The 18943-nt window shown below is 38.7% G+C and overlaps 1 protein-coding gene across 7 annotated transcripts in view; it reads right to left on the bottom strand.

Moving 5' to 3' along the window:
* Nucleotides 1-12595, bottom strand: part of USP54 (ubiquitin specific peptidase 54) — a 60323-nt gene extending 47728 nt beyond the window's left edge. For all 7 annotated transcript variants that reach the window (XM_068982446.1, XM_068982447.1, XM_068982448.1 and 4 more), the window contains exons 1-2: nt 12449-12595; nt 9964-10056 (exon numbers count right to left, since the gene is read on the bottom strand). In XM_068982446.1, the coding sequence (XP_068838547.1) occupies nt 9964-10056; nt 12449-12595 (240 nt within the window). The remainder of the gene's footprint in view (nt 1-9963; nt 10057-12448) is intronic.
* Nucleotides 12596-18943: the final 6348 nt, after the last annotated feature.

Below are 18943 nucleotides of genomic sequence, written 5' to 3'. Positions count from 1 at the left end.
CTTCTAGTTTAAAACATAACCATAATACTATTACCACACTCTTAGAAAAAGGTATCCAGTCGGTTCAACAGGAACGCCTGCTCAAACTTTGGGGGAGGCAGAAAACAGCTGGCCAGTTTCTCTCCTGGGATTCTTTAACTTTATGTCTTAAAATAGCCTCTGGACTTCCTAATCAGAAAATTAACCACATACCCTATATCAGTTCCTTTAAATTAAATTCAGTTATCACTACCATTATCTCCCAATGAGTTCAGGGCTTTATCTGCACTCAGTTCACAATCTAAAACCTTGGACTTGCAGCGGTGAAGTAAAAGACCACCATAAACTACCTTTCACACTCATTCCTCCCACTCATACAAAAAAGACACCCACATACACACAAAGGTAGAAACCCAGAGAGAAATACCAGGACTTCAAGACACTGGACAGGTAGACACAGAGGCATAAATAGACCAGATTCATCAGGGAATAGTACTGCTTTCAGTGGGCAATCATAAACTAATATTGAGCTAAACTAAACTAAAATATAAGTCAATCTGCTAGTTTTTGCCAAGATCAAAAATGTAGGACCATATAGATTACCAACAGTATTCAAATCAAATTTTGAGAATCAATATCCTAACCATTTACTCCATGGGGAAATAAAAAACGGAAACCTTCCGGACAAGCACAAGGATTGTGAGATTGTAAAAGTTTCAGGTTCTGCCATAAACTCTGGAAAGGAAAGAATCATGGTGATCTACTATATTTTTCCCTGTAGTCATATTCTCTATTTGAAATATCATGTAAAATTCTGAACTCTAGAATTTCATTTTTGCTTTTTATTTAACTTTATATTGGAGTATAGCCAATTAACAGGTGATGCTAGTGGTAAAACCTGCCTGCCAATGCAGGAGACATAAGAGATGAAGGTTCAATCCCTGGGTCAGGGATGCCCTAGAGGAGGGCATGGCAATCCACTCCAGTATTCTTGCCTGGAGAATCCCATGGACAGAGGAGCCTGATGGGCTACAGTCCATAGGGTCGCAAAGAGTTGGACATGACTGAAGTGACTTAGGAGTAGCAGCACAGCCAATTAACAATGCCATGATAGTTTCAGGTGGACAGCAATGAGACTCAGCCGCACATATATAATTTTTAAAAGGATAAGAGCTTAAGTTTTATACTATCCAAGTTATGTCAATCGTTAAATTAACTCAGAAACCTTAGGGACAGACTAATACAACTTTAAAACTAAGAAAAGTTAGGGACTTCCCCAATGGTCCAGCGGTTAAGAATCTGTGCTTCCACAGTAGGGGGCACAGGTTCCATCCCTGGTCAGGGATCTTGCATGCAATGTATGCAGTGTGGCCAAAAAGTTAAAAAAAAAAAAACAAAAAAAAAGACTAAGAAAGGTTAACCGAAAGATCACAAAAATAGTCATATTCCACAAATAGGCAAAACAATGAAGTTCAAGTTAGACACTGCCTTAGACATAAGGACCTTCCTTATGTGAGGGCTGTTTGTTTCGAGCTAAAATTTCTGGGTAACATACCAGAAATCTAATTTCCTGGTTTACATAGTCAGTCCAGGATAATGGGTTTATTGTTTTCTGATAGTGGCAATGACTACAAGACAATGAAGAACTTTCGATTCCTAAAATCTACAGAAAAAAACAAACAAACAAAAATGACCAGACTGTAATTCCTTACACCATTTTACTCCCTATGTGTAAGTTTCAGTCCCCAGTATAGGAACAGCTACATGGTACAAAATCAAAAATATTGAGATTTGTTCCCTTAACCCTCAAATTTCCTCCCAGTTAACAAGTGAGCAATCAGCAGAACATAGACTTTACTGCTCCTTCACAATAGTCTTACTGCTCTACAGATACAGACTTATATATTCCAGGACACCTTAATAGACAAAAACCTATTTCCTCCATCCCTACCTCCATCATCACCACCTCTCCGACGCTTTTAGGCCTTATACTAAGTCTTTAAAAAAAAAAATTCACTAATTGAGAAGATTTATTGGATTTAATCAATCAATGCAGCATTCTTCTTTGCCTATAACAAAAAACACTCTGTCCTACATCCTGGCACTGCAAAGCCTCTAGTACAATCCCTGGAAGGAGAACAAAATCTTTGTGGCATACTAAGTACAGAGGACGGATTTCCTCCTCTGGATAGAGATAAATAAATAAACCAACACTAAAGTAAAGTCATACCCTGGGGGCCAGGGTGTGCAGATTTGATATGAGTAAGAGCTCTGGGCTATAGGCATGAGAACAGTTTAGGTCAGTAATATTAGATGGGAGTAAATTTGGTGTTTTAGAAGGGACAGGGTAATTAGCACACAAGTCCCTTCTATTTGCTAAATCAGAGTTGAAAGAAATCCTGGTTCAAAGTAAGAAGAAAGACTAACAAATTCTTCATTAATAATTTGCATGGAAGATTTTGGGGCTGCAATTACTTTAGGGACTTAATGTTAAGTAACACAGAAAAAAAAAAGCCAACAGTATATTTTACAGGACCAAAAGAAATGGACTATCAAAACTAGTCCCTTTCTGTGGTTTTGTGTACAAACCACCAAAAAGTACTGGACACAACATATTCTACTGTACCAGTGAAGGTTATAAGACAGGATTATTGACAGATGTTCACAGACCAAAAGAAAAAACAAAATAAAGACATGATCCAAATGTATCCACATAAGGCCAATAGTAAATGTATATTTAAGGTGCTAGGTAAAAAAACAACTGGAGAAAGAGCAGGGATACATATCTTTCAGCCAGACTTGGAAAGGCAAATCCTTCACCCAAACATCATATTAAGAGAAAGTTGCCTAACTTCTGACTCCTCTAGGAACATGTTTGTTTCTTTTTGCCGTTAATAGTAGGTTCTAGAGATTAGCAATTATGCTCTAACATAAAGAATTCTGACTTTATAGAATTGGCAAGTTTTACAGACTATTTCAAATTCAGGGATTCTGGAGTCTCTTGTTTTAAAAAAAATCTAAGAAATAAGAATTTTATGTATAAAACTTAGCACTAAAGAATGCAAACAAGTCATGAAGTATCAGCAAAAAGGAATTCTTACTGGCCTCATCAAATATTCCCTTAATTTTTTAAATAGAAAAATATTTACAATTATACTCACAGAGAAAAAAATATAGAATTATGCCCAAACTGGTCACCTCAAAGTTAACATGTAACTTAACCACAGGATACCATACAACTGCTATGCTGACAGAACCCTAGCCTTTCACTCTTTCACCGGCTGACCTTTACCATCACCGACTCCCCTCCCTGTCACCACCTCAACCCCTGCATATCTCACTCTTCCCTTACTAAACAAGGCATGAAGGCTTAGATTAGTGGACCTACTAAAAAAAGTATGAGGCTAAATGTCACAATATGAAAATCTGTTAAACAGGACAAAGTGAGAGAGAATATAAGGCAGAAAAGAAAAAGGCAATACCCAAACTCCGTAACAAAAACACCAAGAACTACTTAAAGACTCGGGCTTCCCTAGTGGCTCAGATAGTAACGCATCTGCCCGCAATGAGGGAGACCTGAGTTTGATCCCCAGGTTGGGAAGATCACCTAGACGAAGGCATGGCAACTAAAAGACTATATGAACCCAGAAAAGCTGTGCTTATATTAAGGTCCAGGCACTGAGCATAACACCAAGAGAGAAGAAACCCACTCAGCCATGCCAAACATTGTTAAGTCAATCACAGATCTGCATAGAGAGAATATTTTTAAAACTTTGTAAAGAAGATAAATTCTTAAAAGAGTTCTGACAGGTAGATGTGGTTTGATTCAAAAGGGATGGGTTATTGTTTTACCTATCTTTATGCTATTGTTTGGGGTGACAAGGGAGCCAGGCAGAGTGAATGACATCCTCTATGCGTATCTAAGAAGCAGGCATACTATGTGCACTATCTACTGTCATAGCTGAAACACAGTCTTGGGAAGGAGAGGAATGGAAAAGGAAGTGTGAAATTAGTGTTTTACACATCTATAATCTTGCCTTTTAAAGTGATTTGACAGACAATTGGAAGCCCGCTCCAGGGTTATAAGAAGGGAGTAACTTCAAAATATCACTCCAGGGTAGTCTTAGGTTCAAACAAAGAGGAAGATATTAGAGATTGAAAGGCAATATAAGGATGGGGGGGGGGGAGAGTACTCTTTTTACTGAAATGGTGGGCAAAAAGACTTATTACTAGAAATATCATAGACCAGAGAGGAGGCATAAAGCGAAATGACGACCCCTGTGAGGGAATACAGACTATTTTGTTTCCCTCTTTATACTTTAGGCTTTCTAGATTGCAGAAACATGATGGGTATATGCAACCAAAGAATAATAAATAAATGCCCATGTGCTTACCACACAACTTAGAAAAATGGAAAAATTGAGTTTGAGACTCCCCAGGTGATTATATCCTCCCCATTCCACCTTCCAGAGGTAACCATTATCCCAAATTTTGTGAAAATCATTCCTTTTTTCTCTACAGTTTTATCATATGTATGTATCCCTGAACAATATGTTATTTAGTTCTGCCTGTTTTTGTTTTGTATATAAATGGAATCATAGTTTAGCAGTCTTCAGTGACTTGCTTTTTTCATTCAATGGGATTGCATCTCTACTGCTCTTAGAGATGACAGAAAACCAATCATCTTAGGAAACCAATGGGATTACATCCCAATAAACCTACCGAAAATATATGTAATTTATCTACCAAATATCATAGCCTACTGCTGCCGCTGCTAAGTCGCTTCAGTCATGTCCGACTCTGTGTGATCCCATAGACGGCAGCCCAGCAGGCTCCCCCATCCCTAGGATTCTCCAGGCAAGAACACTGGAGTGGGTTGCATTTCCTTCTTCAGTGCATAAAACTGAAAAGGGAAAGTGAAGTTGCTCAGTTGTGTCCGACTCTTCACGACCCCATGGACTGTAGCCTACCAGGCTCCTCCGTCAATGGGATTTTCCAGGCAAGAATACTGGAGTGGGTTGCCTAGCCTACCTTAAACATGCTCAGAACATTTACATTAGCCTACAGTTGGGCAAAACAATCTAATACAAAGCCTACTTTACTGTAAAGTGAATACGTGATCTAATTTACTGAATACTGAAAATGAAAAATAGAATGGTTGTATGGGTACAGAATGGTTATAACTGTGTTGGTTGGTTTAACCTTATGATTGTGTGGCTGACAGAGAATGACTGACTGTGGCTGACTGACAGCTCATTATAGCTGCCCAGCAACACAAGAAAGTATCATATCATGTATCACTAGCCCAGGAAAAAAATCAAAATGCAAAATAAGGTTTCTACTGAATGCATATCGCTTTCGTATCATCATAAAGTCAAAACAATCATAAGTCAAATCATCGTAAGTCAAGGACTGTCTGTAATGTTTCTGTGATTAATTTAAGTTGATATATGTAGCTGCCAACTATTCATTATCACTACTATATAGTATTTTACTCTGGGAATAAACCGTAATTTTTAATTCATTACACTATAGTTGGAATGGGTTGCTTCCATTTTTCTGTAATCACAGAAAAATACTACCTTAAATATCCTCTAAGATATCTTCTGGTATGTATGTACAGGAAGTTTTCTATAGGAAATATCTAGGAGTAGAATTACTGAGTAGTGGGATACCTGTTCGGAGAAGGCGATGGCACCCCACTCCAGTACACTTGCCTGGAAAATCCCATGGACAGAGGAGCCTGGTAGGCTGCAGTCCATGGAGTTGCCAAGAGTTGGACACGACTGAGCGATTTCACTTTCACTTTTCACTTTCATACATTGGAGAAGGAAATGGCAGCCCACTCCAGTGTTCTTGCTTGGAGAATCCCAGGGACGGGGGAGCCTGGTGGGCTGCCGTCTATGGGGTCGCACAGAGTCAGACATGACTGAAGTGACTTAGCAGCAGCAGCAGGATACCTGTTCGGAGAAGGCAATGGCAGCCCACTCCAGTACTCTTGCCTGGAAAATCCCATGGATGGAGAAGCCTGGTAGGCTGCAGTCCATGGGGTAGCGAAGAGTCAGACACGACTGAGCGCCTTCACTTTCACTTTTCACTTCCATGCATTGAAGAAGGAAAAGGCAACCCACTCCAGTGTTCTTGCCTGGAGAATCCCAGGGACGGCGGACGGCTGAAGCGACTTAGCAGCAGCAGCAGCAGCAGCAGGATACCTGTTACTTCAATTCTGTTTGACAAATGCAATGACAACTTGGTTTCCTAAATAGTGGTATCAATTTATATTCCAATCAACAATGCACGTAAATTCTCATTATTCTACCTTTTAGTTAACAATTTTACCCAACTTTTAAATTTCTACTAATCTGAAGGGTATGGTTTAATTAACATTTTTACATTACTCAATGGATGTTGAGGCTAAAACTCCAATACTTTGGCCACCTGATGTGAAGAGATGACTCACTGGAAAAGACCCTGATGCTGGGGAAGACTGAGGGCAGGAGGAGAAGGGGACGGCAGAGGATGAGATGGTTGCATGGCATCATTGACTCGATGGACATGGGTTTGGGTGGACTCCGGGAGTTGGTGATGGACAGGGAGGCCTGGCGTGCTGCAATTCACGGGGTCGCAAAGAGTCGGACACGACTGAGCGACTGAACTGAACTGACTGAGATTACTAAAGAGGGTAAGCCTCTTTCATATCCTTAAAAGTTAATTGGCTTTCCCATTCTGAGAAATGTCTATTTATGTCTTTTGTTATTTTCCTGTTGACTCATTTTATGTTTTACTTATTCTTCATGGGAGTTCTCTAAATGCTATGCGAGATACCAATCCTTGTTGACTATATATAATAGAAACACTTTCTCACAATTTGTAGCCCTGTATATTTACTGTCTTTACAAAATCCTCTGATGAACAGAAGTTCTTGAATTTTCTATAGTAAAATATGTCAAACTCTTTAGCTTTGTATTTTTTATGACTTACTTATTAAATCCTCTCTATCACTTAGGCTATGATACTCCCTCATAGTTTCTTCTAAAACTTAAAAACTAGAGCTTAATTATTTAACATTTATTTAGCACTGAGGGATTGAAAAGCATTTTAGGAAAAAAAATCAAGTTTTTAATCTTCCAAGATAGCAAATTTGATAGCTCAGTTGGTAAAGAATCTGCCTTCAATGCAGGAGACGCCAGTTCAATTCCTGGGTTGGGAAGATCCCCTGGAGAAGGGATAGGCTACCCACTCCAGTATTCTGGCCTGGAGAATTCCATAGTCTATATAGTCCATGGGGTCACAAAGAGGCAGACGCGACTGAGCAACTTTCACTTTACACAGCAAAACCATCAGTGAAGGAAAAGAAATCTAATGGACAGACCCGGCAATGATGTGATTGATGAGAAAAGCACCAGAATTCCAACACATCCTCAGAGCTGCTGCTGCTGCTGCTGCTAAGTCGCTTCAGTCATGTCCAACTCTGTGCGACCCCAGAGATGGCAGCCCACCAGGCTCCCCTGTCCCTGGGATTCTCCAGGCGAGAACACTGGAGTGGGCTGCCATTTCCTTCTCCAACGCATGAAATTAAAAAGTGAAAGTGAAGTTGTTCAGACATGTCCAACTCCTAGCGACCCCATGGACTCCAGCCTATATCAGGCTCCTCTGTCCATGGGATTTTCCAGGCAAGAGTACTGGAGTGGGTTGCCACTGCCTCCTTAGAGCTAGAAAGTCCTAAATCATATTCTTTGATCCACTAAACCCATTTACTTACCTATCATAAGCAACTGCTTCTCTGAAAAACTCCCAAGAAAACTCCCTTAGCCCTCTAGCTTGAAAAATTAGATGTCTCAGGAGGTGTCCCATAAAGTCTAGTGGTTGGTTTTCTTTATCTCTCTGACTTATATAATTGTATTGATTTATATTAAAGTAACAATTTGTCCCTCTGAAAAATGAAACGTAAGACCAGGACAACCAATTCTCCAGAGTCCAGTCTGGGTCAGTGAAGAATATGGCACAGTCCTAACTAATCAAAGGCATGTCAGAGGGTCAGGTAAGTGCCATCATCTCTTCCTGGTACAGATAGGAGTTTTCTTTTTTTTTTTTGATTTTAAAATCTTTAATTCTTACATGTGTTCCCAAACATGAACTCCCCTCCCACCTCCCTCCCCAGGAGTTTTCTATCTGTAGAAATTCTATCTGCAGGAGATTCTCCTACCAGGTATTTCCCCAGGATTCAGATATACCTAGCAAGTAATTTGCCCTGTTTTTTTGGTTTTAATGTCATGAACCAGGCTTCCCTTGGATTTGATGGCCAAAGGATCACTATGTTTCTTGTCTATCTAAAATTAGATACTTAATGTCAATGTACCTTTCAGAAAATCAAGCCAAATGCTCTTTTGAATGGACTTCTGTCTGAATGGGTATAGTCAGAAATACTACAACTTGTAAAAATCTGGTTTCATTAAAATTTAACATTTAAACTCCTCAATTAACCAATAATTTATTTATTTATTTATTTATTTATTTATTTATTTATTTATTTATTTATTTTTGCTGCACTAAGAGGCACAGACGGAGAAGGCAATGGCATTCTACTCCAGTACTCTTGCCTGGAAAATCCCATGGATGGAGGAGCCTGGTGAGCTGCAGTCCATGGGGTCATTGGGAGTCGGACACGACTGAGCGACTTCACTTTCACTTTTCACCTTCATGCGTTGGAGAAGGAAATGGCAACCCACTCCAGTGTTCTTGCCTGGAGAATCCCAGGGACGGGGGAGCCTGGTGGGCTGGTGTCGATGGGGTCGTACAGAGTCGGACATGACTGAAGTGACTTAGCAGCAGTAGCAGCAAGAGGCACAGAGGATCTTAGTTCCCCAACCAGAGATCAAACCCATGTCCCCTGTGGTGGAAACAAGTAATCTTAACCACTAGACTGCCAAGGAGGTCCTCAATGATTTATATTCTATATTTTGCTAAGCTATAATGGCTGCAAACAAAGAATTAGAAAAAAAAAAAAAAAGATATTTGTGACCCTAGTGGCAAAAAGTTCAGAAGTCTCAGCTATCTCTTTCCAGAGATATCAGCCTACCATGGACTAAAACTTCAAACTGATGTTGCCCAAAAATTGTTTTGACTCAGCTGTTGCAAATTTAACTAGGAAATAATCCTGGAGTTTTTTGGTTATAATTCCTGTTTTCAGATATAAAAACAACTAAGTGAATAATGATCACAACCAAGCATCCTTGTGACAAACCAAGGATTCAGACTTCATGAGACTGAAAAACGACCCTAGAAGCTTCATCATCCAACCACAAATAATGCATTGTATATCTGGGCCAAGAAAACAGAGAGGATACATGTTGGAAAATTGATGGAGAATGGGCCTTTTATACATCCTAGTTCTTTCTCTTTAGCAGCTTACCTAAAAATCTCTGAGTCAGAACTCTCTCACATTACACCATTTTATTTGTCTCTAAATGAATCCTCAGTTTCACTTTATTCAGAAATGAAAAAACTGGAGTCAGATGAAAATAGAACCAATATAAAGAATCTATTACATGTGATAATGGGAAATATTAGGGAATGCAAAAATGGGAAAATTTTAGTACTGGTTTTTCTTCATAGAAACAGTTTGTTGCTAAATTTAGCTTTTACACACAACAGTTAATTCCATGAAAAACACCTTGTTGTTTGTTTTTTCAAAGTGAAAATTTAGTATTAGCTTTTCAGATAAATACTCAAAGTCTAAGCACATGTAAATAGTACCCTATCACATTAAATAGAATTGTATGGGCAAAAGGTTCAGAGAAACAGAATACCAAGTAGTATTTCTTTGAAGCAAGCAAAATTAATCATACTTATCCTTTGCACTAAACCATAGGCAGATAATGTAGCAACAAATTCTTTAGCATCAATCTGAATAATCAAACCACCTCAATATTGATCATTTGGCAACCTAATGACAGTGAGAAGAAACAAGTTTGAAGTATTTACCTTGAGAGCACAAAAGATGCAGGAATCTCCCATGCATTTGTGAGTTGTAAGCTGCCTAAAGCTACGTCGGAAGATGTCCAGGTGCCATAAAACCTGAGGAAAACGGAAGATACTTCATTACACTACAAAAACTCCCCATTTAAATCAAGAAGTCAAGCAAACATAGGTAATAATCACAGAAGACATCATTACTCTCAAGAGAAAAGTTCATTCTAATGTATCAAAAAAGTCCAAATAAAGTGAAGTATCCAATCAGAGGCACAGATGACCATATTATGGAAAAAACACTAATTCAAATATAAAGTAGATCACACAGAGAAAAACAATTATTTTTAACTTGTAACAAGATTATAACAGGCACTCCAAAACTATCAATGTCTTCAAGTATGACATATATCAAATGTGATCTTAAAGAGGTATTTTACGGGTTAAAAACTGCAAAATAAGGATTTATTTTAATGGTTCACACAAGAAAAGCAAAAATATTTAAAAACTTATTTAGAAGCTTGAATTGTAGTGTGGAATTTTGTCTTTGTTAGATTTCTTCATTTTTGGACCTTTCTGAGAGAGGTGTGACCTCCTTAAGTCAACAGAATTTTAAAAAATAACAGTAAAATCAACAGTGATAAATCTGTTCATAGAATGCAACTTTGACAGAAAGTGATGAGAACAGCACTTTACTTTTATGGTATTTCTCTCAAAAACCCATAACCCCAGTTTAATCATGAGAATCACATCAAATTCCAATAATGGGACATCCTACTAAATACTTGACTAGTACTATTCAAAACTGTCATGATTATCAAAACAAGGAAACTGTGAGAAACTATCACAGCCAAGAGGAGTGTGACAAGGAGATATGACAAGTAAATGCAGTATCTTGGATTGGATTCTGGAACACAGAAAGACACTATGTAAAAAACTTAGGAAATCTGAATAAACTTTGAACTTTAGTTAAAGAAACAGTGTAATATATAGCATAAATGCCTTAGGAAGCTTCTCTTATCTGGAAAACATTTTAAAAGCATCATATTAAAAATAAAATAAAATAAAAGCATCATATCTGAAAAGGCACTACACTTTAGGTGTACCAGATAATAGACACCTCTGGGGCATCTTCACATTGATACTTAGGTATCTATAGGTATATATTTCCAAAGTTTGTTGAAATATGCTACACTCCCAAATAAGTAACACCCTTTTATAATAAATGTAATGGGTTCAATACACCTGTGGTGAACATAGCTTTCATATCATAGAAGTTAGAATATTAGCTCATAGAAACAATTATTTTTAACTTGTAACAAGATTATAACAGGCACTCCAAAACTATCAATGTCTTCAAGTATAAATATAGAAATATGTATATGTGGATAAATTATATGTTCTATAATTGAGTAGTGGCAATGAATGAACTAAGACTGCTAAATGTTAACCATTGTTGAGCCTGGTTGATGTGTGCATGAAAATTCGTAATACAAAATAAGTAAGTAAATAAGCTTGACAAGATTCTTGAACTACAAGTGAGAAAACTAAAATACTATTACCTGTACAAAGTCACAAGGCTAGTCTAAAGAAAGGCTAAAACTTGAACTCAGGTCTCCTAATTCTTAAGTCCAGTGCTTTTTATACCAAATACACTGTCATGTCTTTTTTTTTCCTCTCATAACAACTTATTTTCTCATATATCTGAGGTGTAAAGCTAATTAATACTTTACCCAAGCATAATTGTCCTAAGATTTACTCTTACTCTGAAGAGGAGAGAAAGGGGAAAGTTATCACTTGAAAGTTAGTCCGAGAGGGATGAATCTGTCACACTATGGCCCTGATTGGGCAGGACAGGAAGACAGACAGTAAGCACTGGGGTTTTGAGAAGGCTAAGCAAGACCAAAAGGGAAAATTCAGAGTAGAGAATCAACTTAGGGGAATTTATTTTCTACCAGCTCTGTGCCAGCATATCTAATCAGATACGATAGGAGAGCTCAGAGGAAGGAGACAAAGAAGTGGGCAAAGACTGGACCCCAATCAGTGGGTGTGCTGAGAGCCTGAATATTATGAGACAAGAATAACATACCTGAAAATCTTTGACTTATGGAAAGAATTTTGCTTTCTAGACTGGAGGAAAGCAACCAGAGTGATGAGACGCCTTAGTCTCAAATGGAGAAAAAAAGAAACAGTAGAGACTATTCAGGAACAAAGTCACTAAACAAGTAGTACGACCTCGTCCATGTACCTCGCTTTAGGCAGGCAAGTAGTAGTAGTTAGTTATTATTTCTATTATCATTATTAATCTCTTTTACAAATCAGGTAATTGAGATTCAAACAGATAAAGTGACTTGCCTATGATCACAGAGATGAACTTAAAAAATGATCTTAAGCTGCTGACCTCAAACAGAGACGATCAAGTATTAGATTTTAAAAAGTAATCAGAAATACAGAGTCAGCAACTAGAAGTCGAAGTTCACCAAAAAGAAATGATCCTTACCTGCAAGGCACTGTTGAGGAAGCAGCTGTTTTGTCCTGGCTCATTGCTGAGGCCTTTGCTGGGAGCTATGGAGGTTGAGCTTCGAGGCGCAAACATCCCCTGGACACTGCCACGGCCCCCTGAAAAATAATTTCTCTTCCAAGACATTACTGTTCACATTTAGCCTGAAAACAAGAGAATATTTTGTATCTTTGGGGGAGTTCTTAGTCTTTGTTGAAGTCCTTAATATAAAGAGAATCCAGAATTTAACAAATTTATGTTGAAGGACTTTGAATTTACAGCCTTTCAAACATCATATAGGTAGCTCAAGAAACTAGGCATCCTTAGATCCACAAGCCAGAGCTGTCCTCAACTTGTTCCAAACAATGCCTAAAATTTAACATGGCACAGGACAAATTCAAACAGAGAAATCCTTAAGTATTGCTTCCTTCTATTTTTCTTGAACTGCCGCCATAAAATCCTGGTGAAGTGGCTGTAATCCTCAACTCCAACAGAATTCAGGATCAGGGTAGAATGTGTTCTTTAGGCTTGTTTATAATGCTTCCTGCGGATTGAAGATTTTCCCAACTGGAAGGAGAGGCAGACAGACAACCAAGAATCCAGCACAACTCTCCTCGCCTTCTACTGCCCTGTCCCATTGTCCCATCATCCTCTGAAGTAAAAACCCAAGTTCTAAGCAATTGACATAGATTTCAGAAAGCTAAGAAGTTTGTCTGAAATACATGGAGTTTCTGCTGTTGTTGCTCTGCTGCTGTTCTTTAGTATGTCCCAAACATCTTCTATTATTCCATCCACCACTTCAGAAAATCTCCTCTCTTTTCCTCCGTGACCAGACTAGCCAGCTGTGCCAGAGAGCTTAAACAGAAAGAAAAAAAAAAAAATAATCAAAAGCTTGCGTCACTTAATGACTCTACTAGCTTTGTGTTGTTCTGCCAAGATCAACGCTGCCTCACCTCACACTATAAACTTGAAACCTTGGCTAACAATACATAGCCATCCCCCAACCAAAAAAATAAGCCCAACAACAACAAAAAGGAGAAACACTCAACAGGCAGGGGAAAAAGGTGTGAGCAGCCTTACTTTCATAGGAGACTTCTCTCAAATTTTCTAGGAGAAGAAAGTTGATCTGGACAAAAACAAAACTCCAATGTGAACTTTCCACAACCAGGCTAAGAAAAAAATTACCAAGTAAACACATACCAAACTGGGAAATTGAAACAGTTTCTTTTGGATGTTTTGAGTACAGAAAAATTTAAAGGTATTTTACATGCCCAAGGCTATAAAAGCCTATTTAAAGGTGGGAGGGGCATGTTATCACTTTACTGAGTAAAGATGTCCCATCCCAGAGAAACCTTCATGGTGAGTAAACCATATGTCCTTAATATTCAGTCCAAAAACAAAGAAATCTTCTTCTGCCCTGTTTGTTTGTATGTTACATTTTTTTTTTCCGCCAGAGATCAGAGAGATAATTTGGGTTACAAATCACTTAATCCTCAGGTTATATCCAAGGCAGTCACCAATAGAGGCCATCCATTGACCAACAATAATCTTCAACTAATTAAAATGCCAAAGAAGCAAGAGGCAAAAATTTCCTTGGAAGAAAATGCTTCTAATATTCACCTTTAAGTTTTCCTATAAGGCCGCCAGGTCCACATAAGGAAAAAATTAAGAATGTTAAATATTAAATTTGGTTCTAACAGTTGCCCAAGCTTCTCCTTTCCTTCTCACCATCATATGGATGACCTAAAAAAACAAAAATGCTGTAACAGTTTCATCCTTCTCAGATCACCTAGCACTATCTATAGTGTGTTCAGTGGAAAAGCTGAGGCACAGGAACATTAAATGGTTCCACAAGAATGTTCTTTCCCTTCTCTAAATTCCCAGACTATTTATAATCTACAGGTCACAATTAAAGTATTTGATTATACATTATAGTGTCATGTTATTCTCTATTTGTTTTTATTACTCTTTGTTTTATATGGTGTCAGTCATATATCCTGACCATGACTGTATGAAATGGAATACTAGCTAGTATCAGACATGTGCTAAACAATACCAACATTCTTTATTCAGTCTTCATAACAGCCCAATCAGTAGGTATTAATAGTTCCATTTTACAGAAGCATAAAGGGAAGCTTAAAGACATTAACTTGCTCAAATCAAAGTTGGTAAGTGGGAGACACGACACAGAATTGGTTGACTACTTACTGTGACTTAATTATGCATTTTATTATACTATTCCAAAAGCTCCTAACACAGTGCTAGTCATAAGGAAGCGCTCAATAAATACTGCCTGATGATTAGCACACAGCACCAGGAAAGATCCCACGTCTCCCACACAGACTACAAGACCCTCAACTCTCTACACACACCCTCATACACACCCCACCGGAGGCCACTAAGCAATTTCCAACAAGCCATGCAGCATTCCTTCAGCTTAACTGCTGCAAAGGAATGACAAGGACCAAGCCTCCACTCTGCTCAAAGCCAAAAGAACTTGGCAGCAGCATCCACGTGAGGAGCTCACTGAAACTCAGCCTGCCCTATGATACACACCCGTGAGTTCAGGGAGCCAAGGGGAAAAAGGTAGTAGCAGAAAAAGATTCTCAGGCTCTGAATGGCCTATGTAGGGTAAGGCAAAAAGCTCTCACACTTGAATTAGGTGTGTCAGAAACCAGAGGTGAGAGCCAAAAAGAACAAAGCCAAGAGGGGCAGTAACAAATGGTCCAAAGAAACACTGATGAAAAAATATTTCAGTTAAATCGCAGGTCTCACACCAAACAATATAATCCATCTACGAAACATACCTGAGAAAGTAAATAAAAGAATTCTACCCACAAAGCCCTAACTTTTGGGGGAGTGGGGGGTGCACTGTACAGCAGGCGGAATCTCAGTTCCTGGACCAGGGATGGACCCTGTGCTCGCCCACGCAGCCTTAACCACCAGACCACCAGGAAGTCTTGGATTTATCTAACAACCTTCTTTTTTTTTTTAAGCAGTTTATGTGTTTTTATTATTTTTGTTTGCACTGGGTCTTCGTGACTGTGCACGGGCTTTTCTCTAGTTGTGGCGAGCAGGGTCTACGCTCTAAGTGCAGCGCTGGAACTTCTCGCTGCAGAGGCTCCTCTCATTGCGGAGCACAGGCTTTAGGCACACGGGCTTCCGTAGCTACAGCATGTGGGCTCAGCAGCTGAAGCACACAGGCTGGAGCTGCTCTGCGGCATGTGGAATCTTCCCGGACCAGGGATTGAACCCATGTGCCCTGGACTGACAGGCAGATTCCTATCCACTGTCTACCAGGGAAGTCCCTAACAACCAATTTTTAAAAGAAAAAGAACTTCCTAGGCAATATTGAAGCATTTTGGGGTAAAAGGGCATAATGTCTGCAACTTACTCTGAAATGGTTCAGAAAAAAGACTTGTGTGTATGTGTGCATATTTAAATATACATGGAGAAAGGAGAGAGAGAAAATAATAAACTGAAAACAGCAAAATGTTACCAATAAATAAATCTGGCTGAAGGATATATGGAAATTCTTTGTTCCATTTCATAGAAGTTGTTTATAAGTTTTTAATTATTTTCTTAAGTTGAAAAGGAACTGATATCTGCAAATAATAAAACAATTTAAAATTACATAAGAAAATATTAAAAATGTATAGCTATGTGGCCAAATTAGAAGGAAATAAGTGTTAAGTCACTTAGTCATATCTGACTCTCTGTGACCCCATGGACTATAGCCTACCAGGCTCCTCATCCATGGAATTCTCCAGGCAAGAATACTGGAGTGGGTTGCTATTTCCTTCTCTAAAAAGGAAATAAGGCTGGAATACTATTTCTATGAAAAGAAGAGCCTGAAATACATTATAAGGTCAAGTTGTTGTAAGGAGTAAATGATGTAAAGTAATCATGATATTGGGGCTTCCCAGGTGGTGCAGTGGTGAAGAATCCGCTTGCCAGTGCAGCAGACATAAGAGACAAGGGTTCCATCCCTGGGTCAGGAAGATCCCCTGGAGCTGGAAATGGCGACCCACTCCAGTCTTCTTGCCTGGAAAATTCCACGGACAGAGGAGTCTGGTGGGTTGGAGTCCAAGGGGTCCAAAGAGTTGGACATGACTGAGTGATTGAGCACACACACAACAATTATGATATTATTAAGAGGACTAGGACAAGACTTGCAGTTGGAAAATATGGGCTCAATTTCCAGATTTTTATTACTTTCTGTAATCCCAAACAACGTAGCTGTCCTGAACTTTGTTTTCTGGGTCTATAAAACAGCTTTACATTATCTATTTCACACAATGACTGAGATTTAACATGATAGGTATGTCCAAGCAAGTTTTCAAAACAAAGAATAAGTTATGAGTGCCTAAAAATAGAGAAGCAAATTTCTGTTTGGGCACCTCAGGATACAAGAAAGTTGCAAGCCAACAGGAATAAGTCTTCTAATTGTACAAAAAGAAATGTAATAGGCCTCACGCAGAGCAACGTACATATCAGTATTATTGAGCCATGTGCTCGAAGAAACATTTAAATTTTACAATTATTTTAAAAATACACAGATTAACGTGAAAAGGTAAACCATTCAGTCTGTTACAAGAAATAAGGTAACATTTTAGAAGGTCTAAAGAATGACAAGAAAATCATGAAAAGTATCTCAGTTTCTAATGAAGGAACAGTAGCCCCATTACTAGCGATTAAAGCCAAAAGTAACCCAAACAATAGGAAGTCAAACTGGACTACACTGAGATATACAAACAAGTTTAACCAGAAAATTTGCTCACATTTCTGGTTTCTGTTCATCTGTGGAGCAGTTTACTTATAACTTCCTGGAGACTCTATATTTGCCATACAGTCAAAAGTCCATATAGTCAAAGCTGTGGTTTTTCTAGTAGTCATGTATGGATGTAAGAGTTGGACCATAAAGAAAGCTGAGCACCAAAGAACTGATGCTTTTGAACTGTGGTGTTGGAGAAGACTCTTGAGAGTCCCCTGGACTGCAAAGAGATCAAACCAGTCAATCCTAAAGGAAATCAACCCTGAATAATCATTGGAAGGACTGATGCTGAAACTGAAGCTCCAGTACTTTGGCCACCTGATGCAAAAAGCTGACTCGTTGGAAAAGATCCTGATTCTGGGAAAGACTGAAGGCAGGAGAAATGGATGACAGACGATGAGATGGCTGGAAGGCATCACTGACTTGATGGACGTGAGTTTGAGCAGACTCCGGGAGTTGGTGATGGACAGGGATATCTGGCCTGCTGCCATCCATGGGGTCACAGAGTCAGACACGACTGACCGACTGAACTGAATCGAACTATATTTGCACTGATAAATCAAGAGTTATCTCAATTCCTTCGTACACTCCACACATCAATAATTACAAACTGGGGGTTAGGTGGGGGGAGGGAGTCTATAGGGAGGGGACATATATATATATATATATATATATATATATATACACACACATACACACACACACACACACACACACACATACATGGGCTTCTCTGTTGGCTCAGAGGTTAAAGTGTCTGCCCGCAATACGGGAGACCCAGGTTCGATCCCTGGGTCAGAAGATCCCCTGGAGAAGGAAATGGAAACCCACTCCAGGATTCTTGCCTGGAGAATCCCATGGACAGAGAAGCCTGGTGGACTACAGTCCATGGGGTCGCAAAGAGTCGGACACAACTGAGCGACTTCACTTACTTACTTACTTACTTATACACATATAGCTGATTCACTTTGTTGTAGAGCAGAAACTAACACAATATTGTAAAGGCATTATACTTCAATTAAGAAAAAATTACAAACCATATTCACAATATCTTGTTGCTGATTATGAGGATATCAATATAGTAACCCCTATACAAATTAGTTATTATCATTCACACATTCCCTTCTCACGAACTCTTTCCCCTTTAAAGATAAACATATACAGATGTCCTATATTCTTTATTTTTTAAAAAAAGTAACAACAAAGACCACCTTGAACTTATTTACTCCTATACCTACTGTGCTAAATTTTTTTCAACCTTTCACTGCTAAACATCTCTGTAAAATAATTTGCAACTGCTACTTTTTCTTGCTCACCATTAATCTCTTCAGAACACGGTACTGTTCCTTCATTCTACCACCACCATTTTACTTCATGGTATCTTTGTTTTCAAAAGAGATCTCCTAATTTCAAAACCTACTGGCTCTTCCATATGCTTCGGTCTTCTTAACTTTTCTGCAGCACCTAACACTGGCTGCCTGATCTTACACAATCCTGAATTCATAGGGTGAATTAAAAAGAAAATGAGAGAATAACAAAAATGAAAGAATGACAAATGAATACTGATTCTCCTATACTCGAACAGTCCATTTTCTCTCTCTCTCTTGCTGCTTTCTTAAAAGCGAACATTCCCTAAAGTTAAAATCAGGTGTGCCTGCTTTTGTCTAGAGTGCGTCCCATGGTGTTCTCATCCTCTTTTCCATCAGAACTTCAACCGTCAC

Source organism: Capricornis sumatraensis, chromosome 10 (assembly GCF_032405125.1).
Source record: "Capricornis sumatraensis isolate serow.1 chromosome 10, serow.2, whole genome shotgun sequence".
Classification (NCBI taxonomy): domain Eukaryota; kingdom Metazoa; phylum Chordata; class Mammalia; order Artiodactyla; family Bovidae; genus Capricornis; species Capricornis sumatraensis.
The sequence above is the reverse complement of the archived record's forward strand: the minus strand, read 5'-3'. Positions and strand labels throughout refer to the sequence as shown.